Raw genomic sequence first — 9,650 nt, 5'->3', positions numbered from 1 at the left:
CCAAGAGCTTCCGAACGCATGTATACACAGGCGCCATATGCTGCTTGGCTCGCATCACAAAACGCGTGCATTTCTAATTTGGCTTGCTGCCGAAGCACGTAACGTGGAAACTTAAAGTTTTCAACCATCGACAACTGCGAAGTCAGCTCAATCCAAGTCGTATGTAGATCCTGGGGCAGGCTTTCGTCCCAATTCAACTTTAGGCTTTCGTTCCATAGCGACTGCATAAAAATTTTAGCTTTTGTGATGATGGGAGAGATGAGCCCTAGAGGATCGTAGAACCTAGCTAGTGTAGACAGGACCGAACGCTTCGATATTGGGCCTGCAGCGGTTCCGACGTGAGCGAAGCTAAACAGAAGATTGTCCGTGGTGGGATCCCAAACTAGACCAAGCGCCTTGGTTACTTCAGTTCCGTCATGAAAGGTAAGGAACTTTTCGCGATCCGCCTCCGATACGCCTTCCAAAGCAGCGGGTTCATTGGAACACCATTTACGTATGGGAAAACATCCTTTCGAAAGTAGCTCCTTTACCTGCTGACGAATCTTGATGACAGAATCAATGCTGTCCCCTCCAGATATGAGATCATCGACATAGAAATCTCTTCGAACAACATCAGCGCCAAGCGGAAAACGCAATTCTTCATCATTTGCCAATTGATGCATAGCACGAATTGCTAAGAAAGCGGCAGGTTTGGTTCCGTAAGTAACAGTCTCCAACTTGAACACCTGAATCTTCTCCTTCGGGTCATTGCGCCATAGGATGCACTGCACGTGCGTATCGGGATGGGAAACGCGTACACAGCGGTACATTTTGCAGATATCGCCACACAAGGCGACTTTAAAAAAGCGGAAACGAAGCAGAGTTATCAAAATTTTAGGTTGGATGGTGGGTCCAGCCATTAGCGCATCATTCAGTGATACTCCAGACGCTGTTTTGGCAGATCCATCGAACACTACGCGTAATTTGGTGGTTGTACTATCCTGCTTGTGGACGCAATGGTGAGGCAAGAAGTACTGCGGGAGGTCTGACTGCCGCGAAGCTGGCGACATGTGTCCTAAATCACGATACTCCTGGAGAAACTCCATATATTTTTCCTTAAGCTGTGCATTTTTTGCTAGCTTCCTCTCCAAATTGAGAAATCTACGTAGCGCCTGCTGATACGATTCTCCTAAATCCTCTAGACTGAATTTGGTTGGCAAACGTACGGAGTAAGCTCCGGAATCTAGGCGAATGCAGTTTGTGACGAAATGCTGTTCGCAATGAACATCTTCCTCCGAAATTGATGAGGGCGAATAATCTCCATCGACTTCCCAAAAACGCCTTACAATATCGCACAAATTAGTCTCGCAAGCGGAGATGACAGGGGGATCTTCAACGGCTGCTAGCGCCGCACGGGCTTTCTCAGAGTTTTTAATACTTCCTGACACAATCCAGCCAAGTTTCGTCTTCTGCAATGTTGGCAATTGGTCTGACAGTCGAATCTGTCCAACGCACATTAATTCGAAGAACAGACCAGCACCTATCAACAGATCGACACGCTGGGGCTTGGCGAAATTAGGATCAGCCAGTTTTAGATTATTTGGCATTGGCCAATCCTTTGCGTCTAGGCCGAAGTTAGGCTGCATTCCTGTGATTGAGGCAGTGATAATTGCAGAGAGGAAACCGTGATAGCTTTTGTCTTGAGATTGCAGGACGATGTCTACAGCCTTGCTGGATGGTAGAATTGACTCTCCAATACCGGCGATTTGAACGTGAGACGGGTGAGGATCTAACTGCAGCTGATTGGCGAGTCTCGATGTTATAAAGTTAACCTGAGAAGCGGAATCTAAAATGGCACGACATGGAATAAGCGATCCAAAACGGCCCCTGACATATACGATTGCGGTAGCTAGCAGCACGTTTTGGCTGGGCAGAGATTTCTGACTCGAGGGGGGAGGGCTGGTATATTTGCTTGCAACTAGGGCACTTGCAGGATCATGCTGGGTCGGTTCCGTGCTCGGCGACGGCAACTCAGCGTCAGCGCCCGACTGCATGTGGAGCAGAGTGTGATGCTTGGCTTGGCAATTTCTACATGCCCCTGAATTGCAGCGTTGCAATGAATGGCCTTTGTTGAGGCAGTTTAGCGCTTCTTCACCTCCTTGTATCGAGAAAAGACAGGGAGATCTAGAAATGCCTGGCATCGGGATATGTAGTGATCGGAAGATTTGCAATACTTGCATGTTGAGCTAGTATGATCGTTAATGGAGGTGATTAGGGTGCTAGGTTTACTTTCTCCCAACTGCTGGCTAGGAATTGTTACCATAGCCGATCCCAAATTTTCCAGCATCCGACATCTTGCTTCCAAGAATGAGGCCATGCTTGACCACCTGGGCAATCCTGACGTCGCCAAGCTCTCCTCCCATTTCTCCTTGGTCTTGTGGTCCAATTTCGTGCCTATGATGAAGATCAGCAACCCATCGGAAATCACGTCGGGGTCACCAAATTTTATGTGGAGATAATGTTTTTTATCCCCAATCGGCCGACTAATTATTCCAATTAAATAAAACTCGGCGCAGAAATAAAATTGCGATATGTTCTTTAATGCGTGACATCCAAATTGCAAGTGTGGCTTGCCTGCACTTTACATTGCCGCTCCGATCGCTAAGCGCAGCTTCGCTCGGCCGACGTCGGTAGGCAGTCGCAAAGCGGAGATAGCGAAGAGCGAGCTGGCAGAGAGCGTTTAGCAGGGCAAGCAAGCGCAAAGCTTTAACAAACAAATGAGTGACATAGACATAAGTAACAAACGAAATAAGCGGCTGAGGGCCAAGAATTAGGTGCTATTTGGTAAGCAGCTAATCGGCTGCGTTCTGCTCCGAACATCTAATTTCGAAAGAAATGTAGAAAATATAACTAAATCCGAGGCGGGGTCGATGCTTCCCGGCTGGAGACCGAGTTCCTACTCGAGGTCTAAAGGAGGCACACGATTGTACCGGGCGCAGGTAATGCGGAAGGAACAGAACATTTTTCAACGGGTCGCTGTAGCTGGGTGGATAATTACCTCAACTGAATTGCACCACTGTTTCGAAAAATTGTAGTAAACTGAGGGCGCTCGTTTTCCCCAATGGTCGAACGGCTGCCCCAGCCTTGGCAATATATAACTGGCGCGTCCACTCAAATTAAATGATCACTTTGAGCCGCACTTGGCACTTGTACTAGGCTTTGACTTTGGCTTGACCTTGGTTTATAGAACTGGGTCAGCTCTACAAGACTTCTTTTTCCACTGCCGGTCACTCTGACGGTCACGAGGAGAAAAAGAAAGAGGCTGGGCCGACTAAGTACAGCAACCCACGTTTTTTCCACACTTTCTATGGTCTTCTTCTGCATTCTATTCTATAGCAGGATCAGTTTGAAAATGAGTATTGGGGTATATTAGATTTGTGGTAAAAGTGGATGTGTGTAACTCCCAGAAGGAATCGTTTCCGACGCCATAAAGTATATATATTCTTGATCAGCATCAATAGCCGAGTCGATTGAGCCCTGTCTGTCTGTCCGTCTGTCCGTCTGTCCATCCGTCCGTCCGTCCGTCTGTGCGTCCCCTTCACCGCCTAGTGCTCAAAGACTATAAGAGCTGCTGTGGCGCTACAGACTGTAATCACAAATGGGAATAGCCATAGCCGGGCGAAAGGGCTGCACACGAGTATGTCCACTTCTGGGCTGAGTCTTATGCAATCGGTTCGGTAATCGGATCCCAAGAAGAGCCGGCGCCTCTCTTGGCCCCCTTCGCACAGGTAGTCTTGACCCTGTTTACATATCGGGGCTAGCTCGGATTGCCCGTGTGGCAAGGGATTGAAATCGGAGGCGTACCCCAACCAGCGCCCAAGAGAGCCCTGAAAATGGATGCTTCTACGGATTCTGGATCAGGGATCATGGGTCGTGGATCGTGGATGATGACGCTTTTGTTGTGTTGTTTTGATCACTGATCACTGAATCAACACGAGTACAGTGAATATTTAATGATTCATTTGCTGCCGCTTCTGGTGGATTCCGTGCCTCCGAAGTGCGTATGCGGGGGCCTGCAATTGGGGCAACAAAGGCCCCACGGCTGCCATAATCGCTGCTGCAGCGGAAATGTTTTTCTGCTGCTGCATGCTCTCCTCCTCCGTTTATCATTGAATAAATTGCAGAACAAATATGCAGCGAAATAAAAAAAATAATAATAAATGGAATCACGGGGATGAGAGATGAGCAAGTGGCCTCCCGTCCAAACGGAACGGATCGTAATATGGATAAACGATATATCTGATCGACTGTTAACTCTTGTGTTTGAATTTGACTTTGAATTTCGAATATTTCGGCATATATTTTCATTGCGATTCTGGCATCAACGAAAATAGATGCCCAAATGGAAGTGCAAACATCTCTGAGGGGAGGGGTGGAGTGTCGGGCGTGTGGACGTTTGTCTTCTGTCAGTGTGTGATTGGATACTGCTTGCTGCTTTCTGCTCGATGGCTTCCCCCTAGAGCACGAGGTGCAGGCGTATCTGGAACACCAGCTCCTTGACGGTCCTCTTCAGGAGCACCGCCAGGGACAGGATTAATCCCAGGAGGCTGAGGGAGAACAGCCAGGGCGTGGTCATGAGCACGGCAAAGAAGACGAGCGTCTCGTCGCCCCGGGAACTGGCCATGCGCCACAGCAACTGGCGCTGGATGGTGCGCAGCTTGAACTTGCTGTTCCACAATCGGAGGCGCGTCGAGCCGACGGTTTCGTTGACCCCCACGGTCTTCTCGACCAGCCAGAACACCGCGCAGCACAGCATCTGTAGCACCAGCAGCACGACCTTGACCACAGCGGTCTCCAAGACGAGGTGGTACAAGGCCACCATGCGCTGACGGTCCTCCGGCTGCATTGCGGAGAGCACGACTGCGCCGAGGGACTCCAGCGGGGAGACCCTGGGTGAAGGGCCGTCGGAGAGCTCCTCCCACTCCGAGTCCGACTTGGACGTTGACATGCAATGACTGCATCTTTCAAGAGGCGATGCAGTTACTGCACCGTCAAGTGGCCCCTGTGACACCAGCAGAAGGCTGTTACGCGCGGATCCCAGGCAAAACGAACCAATCGCGAACATGCAAGAAAGATAGATATTAGACTAACATTCGAGGAAAATTAGCTCTAAACTTACTAAGAAACTAAGCATGCAATCAAAATACAAATACCACTACAGTTACTAATTAATAGAAAGGTGTGTAAGGATTAATAATTTAATAAGAGGAAGAGAATTAGTGTTGGATATAATATGGCAGAGGGAATTATAATCCGAGCATAAGACCCTAAACGGTTCATGCAAGGAATAATTCGATCTACAAAGTGGAAGGAACAACGGTATAAAATTTCTAGTCAGTCTAATAGGAATCGTGAAGTTTATGCGGCTCAACAGATCAGGGCTGTCTATGTCACCCCTGATCAAGTTGTGCATAAATATCACACCAAGCATTTTTCTACGGTTAACTAAGGATGGGAGGTTTACTAATAGTAGTCTACTAGAGTAAGATGGGAGTCTTACACCCGCATCCCAGCTAAGGCCCCGCAGAGCAAAGAGTAAAAAGTTTTTCTGTACTGATTCTATACGGTCCTGGTGTACTTTGTACTGAGGGCACCATACACAGGAGCCGTATTCTAAGATCGGACGAACAAGCGAGGTATAAAGAGTCTTTGTTATATAGGCGTCGTCAAATTCCTTTGACCACCTCTTTATAAACCCAAGCACGCCCATGGCCTTATTTATCATGGTAGAAATGTGTTCGGAAAACTTTAACTTGGGGTCTAACATAACACCCTCAATGGACAGGGTGAATAGTTTAAGCAATGGTCCACACAGAGCCTCGCCGCAGTACCTGAGTACAAAACCTGGAACCCCGTCTGGACCCGGTGAAAACACCGGCTTAACTAGTCGAAGATCATGAAGTAGGGAATATTCATTTAACAAGGGACTGAAAATGCCGTTCGACCTCGGTAATCCGTATGGGTACGGTTGACCAGAGTAGCGTTCCTCAGAATAGGTGGTTTGGAAAAACTGGGCAAAAAGATCGGCAATTGCCTGATCATTATTTGCCGACGTATTACAAAATGATAGCGAGGATGGGTGTGCGGACGTTCTACGCTTACTGTTTACGAAGCAGTAAAACTGTGAGCTATTACATAACGAGAGTGAGAAGTAGGGGAGCCCACTTCTTGAAATTTTTTATAAAGTCTTGATTTTAAGTTTTTTAGACTGGATAACTCTTTGGTAAACCAAGGGGGTTTTCCAGATCTAATCGGACAAGAAAGCGGGACACATGAATCAAAAAATGTGCCAAGAGCATTGTAAAAAATGTTTGTGCCTTTTGTGACATCAGTGCAGAAGTACAAAGCGGACCAATCAAAATCCCCAATTAGGTTATTAAGCTTCGCAAACTCGGCTTTACGAAAGCAGTGGACACGTTCAGGTAGTCTACTCGACCGATCCAATACTGTTGGTCCTATATCTAGCGACACCTCGAAAGTAGGGTGGTAGGCGTCTTCAGGTATAGTGAGCGGAAGGGCTCGGGTTAACAACACTATGGTCGGATCCGATACAAAGCATAGATCAAGCAATCGACCCAAGGAATTTTTCACATGATTGACTTGAGACAGGGACAGGTCAAGCAAGCCGTCAACAAAGTCATGTCGTGACATGGGCACTAGGATACTAGACTCGTTTACCGAAGACCAAACAGTTCCTGGCAAGTTGAAATCACCAAGAACTATCATACGATAGCGGTTAACAGCGGTTAAAGCGGACAAGTGCTGCTCATAAATTGAAATATCCGAAGAAGGTGGGATATACGAGCAAGTTATGAATATAGCGAAAGCGGGAAGAGTCAGTTTTACACACAGGAATTCCAGTTCCTGTTGAACTTGGACTGTGAAGTGTTCTGACGTGAAGTAAGAGTCCACTGCAATTAGAACCCCTCCTGCACGTCTAAAAGTTGAGTACCGACCTGCCAAAACCTCGGAACTAAGAATGTCCGGCTTTAACCAGGTTTCAGTAAACACAATAACGTAGGAAGCAAATGCAACACTATCCCGGAAAAGAATGCTGAGCTTACTATGCAAGCCTCTTACATTCTGATAGGTTACTAAAAGAGAAGTTAGTTTTTTGGAAAGGTGGAAGCAAGACGGGAAGTTGAGGAAGAGGAAGTTGAGGTTGAGGGTGGCACATTGGAAAGATTTGGAAGGGATATGGGGGCCTATTCTTCTTCTTAGCCTTAAACTCCTTCACCACCAAATGCTCCGGCCAAAATTTGGCGGAGCAAATGGTGTCAAATTGAGTTGGGGAGATGCTTATCTTAAACGAGGCTATCTCCCTGGCATAAGAGAAGTTAAATTTCTCCACCTTTAAACCCACGGCTTTTATTTTGCTTTGAATAAAAGCAATTACATCATTAGATGTGAGGTCAGGGGCCAGCCGTGAAAAAAAAAACTTGTCGTTTTGGTGGGACTCCCACCAGTGGTTTAGTCACCACAGGTCTAGTACCTGTGGTGGTAATATCCGGAGGTCGGGAACGTCTATTTACTGGTGGGATCGGGATGGCGAACTTGCGGACACCACGGACACGGACGCTGCAGACGTACTTGGCTGCACATTCTCCGAGGCGATGAATTCGGCTACCGAATCTGCATCGCCAGCAGCTGTCGTTGCCTTTGGAGTGGCAAACGAGATCAACTGCTGTACAGTTGGAGTGGTCGGAGTCAGTTTTTCGGCGGCGCACGGCTGAGTGACGGTTGGCACCAGTGACCTTTTTGCGACTCGGAGACTCATTCAGCAGTTTTAAGCCGCTAAACTGAGCCTCCATGGCTAGCAGCCGATCGTATTGGTTTTTGAAACCAACGGTCAGCTCCTTAAAGCCACTCCGCGTCTGCCTCATGAAGATACCAACTGTAATGCAAGCCATTACGTTTGGCTATAGCATCACTCACGAGTCCAGAAAATCCAGCGCATTTTGCGTGCACTACGCTGTCGCAGAGCCAGCAGGGGACATTCGGCTGATCGTGGGTGATCTGCTTCTTACATGTTTTTTTGGCACAGACCACAGCGTATTCCATTTTATTATTATTTATTTACAATTACTTGCAAAACAAACTGGTATCAGTCCAATGACACAATTACAATTTACAATTATTTGCAAAACAAATTGGTATCAGTCCAATGTGCCAGACAACGCTCAAAGCGGAATTGGTAAAAAAGAGAGCAGAGTGGAGAAAGAACAGTTATTGAAGTTGAGGTGATAGCGAGAGAGTGATAAAACAACAAAAGCTACCAGACGAGAGCGGACTGCAATGCAATACTCACTCACTGCAACAACACAAACACAAGCCGACGCCGAAAAATAAAAAGTTAAATAATGTTTTCACACAAATCAAAAGACATGCACTCGCGTAATAGAATAGGTTTCCAGATTGTTGTCTGGTTAGGAAGTATAATTAGAATTTAGTTAGGAAAACACCGGCAGTTTATTCAAAACAAAAGGAAACGAGGGGGAGCGTTGTGAGTTGATGCGGACACCGCAACTCTACAGTTATACCCGATACTAAGTCAGTATGGCTCTCCTCCGGCAGACGCCGCTAATATTAAACGACACGACAAAGAGTGCGTGCGAGAGAGACAGAAAATCAGTCTGAGCGTGACGTCGGGCGCTGCGTAGCCACTGAAAATTGTTTTTTTTCTTTTCGGCTATAAAAATTATCCGATCTGATATAAATTCTGCAACTGGATAGATATGGTCATTCTCTACGATTCTGCGTTTTTGGTTTTCTCGTATCTTTAAAATTGTGGATGCCACAGATTTTCGCCCTTTGTGGGGGCGGAAGTGGGCGGGGCAAAGTTTTGAAATATTTTTGTAGCAGTGACATATCACAGAAGTCTGGATCCAAAACATCGTTGCTCTAGCTCTTATAGTCATTGAGCACTAGGCGCTGAAGGGGACGCACAGACGGACGGACGGACAGACGGACAGACAGACATGGCTCAATAGACTCGGCTATTGATTCTAATCAAGAATATATATACTTTATGGGGTCGGAAACGATTCCTTCTGGACGTTACACACATCCACTTTTACCACAAATCTAATATACCCCAATACTCATTTTGAGTATCGGGTATAAAAATGCGGAGCGCAAAACAAAAACACGTCTGATCACTACGAAAGAGAACGACTTGGTGCGCTCTATCGAGCTGAACTCGCTCTGGCTCTGACAGGTCTGGCTCTGACAGGTCTGGCTCTGACAGGAGCACGACTACACCTCTTGGTCCTCCTCGGTGGGCATCGAGTAGTCGCCCTCGTAGTCGCCATCGTAGCGGCCGTCGGAGTACTCTTCGTGCGGGCCGTCGTAGCATCTTCCGCATTGTCGACAGTAAATCGAATCCGAACGTGATCAGTTGTCTTGATGGAATCCGCTGCATGTCCCTGTTCTGGGTGGTTCTTGGACATGGAGTCGGATATTCTGCAGGCAATCCGAATATAAATACCCTACGGACAGTGTTGGTCAGTCCACTAGTCATTTTATTATTCATCATTTTTTATGGCGTTTGTAATTTTCTAGTGGCTTGAAGAGCCATTTTCCAACTTTATTCTGTACGCATATTTCTCGGT

The 9,650-nt window shown here is 47.0% G+C and overlaps 1 protein-coding gene across 1 annotated transcript; it reads right to left on the bottom strand.

Moving 5' to 3' along the window:
• Positions 1-4,495: 4,495 nt before the first annotated feature.
• Positions 4,496-4,987, bottom strand: LOC113567141. The gene has a single exon (XM_026994304.1). It carries the CDS (start codon positions 4,985-4,987, stop codon positions 4,496-4,498), a length of 492 nt encoding a protein of 163 aa, XP_026850105.1.
• Between the last annotated feature and the right edge of the window lie 4,663 nt (positions 4,988-9,650).

This window comes from Drosophila persimilis, unplaced genomic scaffold (genome assembly GCF_003286085.1).
Source record: "Drosophila persimilis strain 14011-0111.01,24,50 unplaced genomic scaffold, DperRS2 tig00001946-arrow-arrow-pilon, whole genome shotgun sequence".
NCBI classification, from domain to species: Eukaryota; Metazoa; Arthropoda; class Insecta; order Diptera; family Drosophilidae; genus Drosophila; species Drosophila persimilis.
The sequence above is the reverse complement of the archived record's forward strand: the minus strand, read 5'-3'. Positions and strand labels throughout refer to the sequence as shown.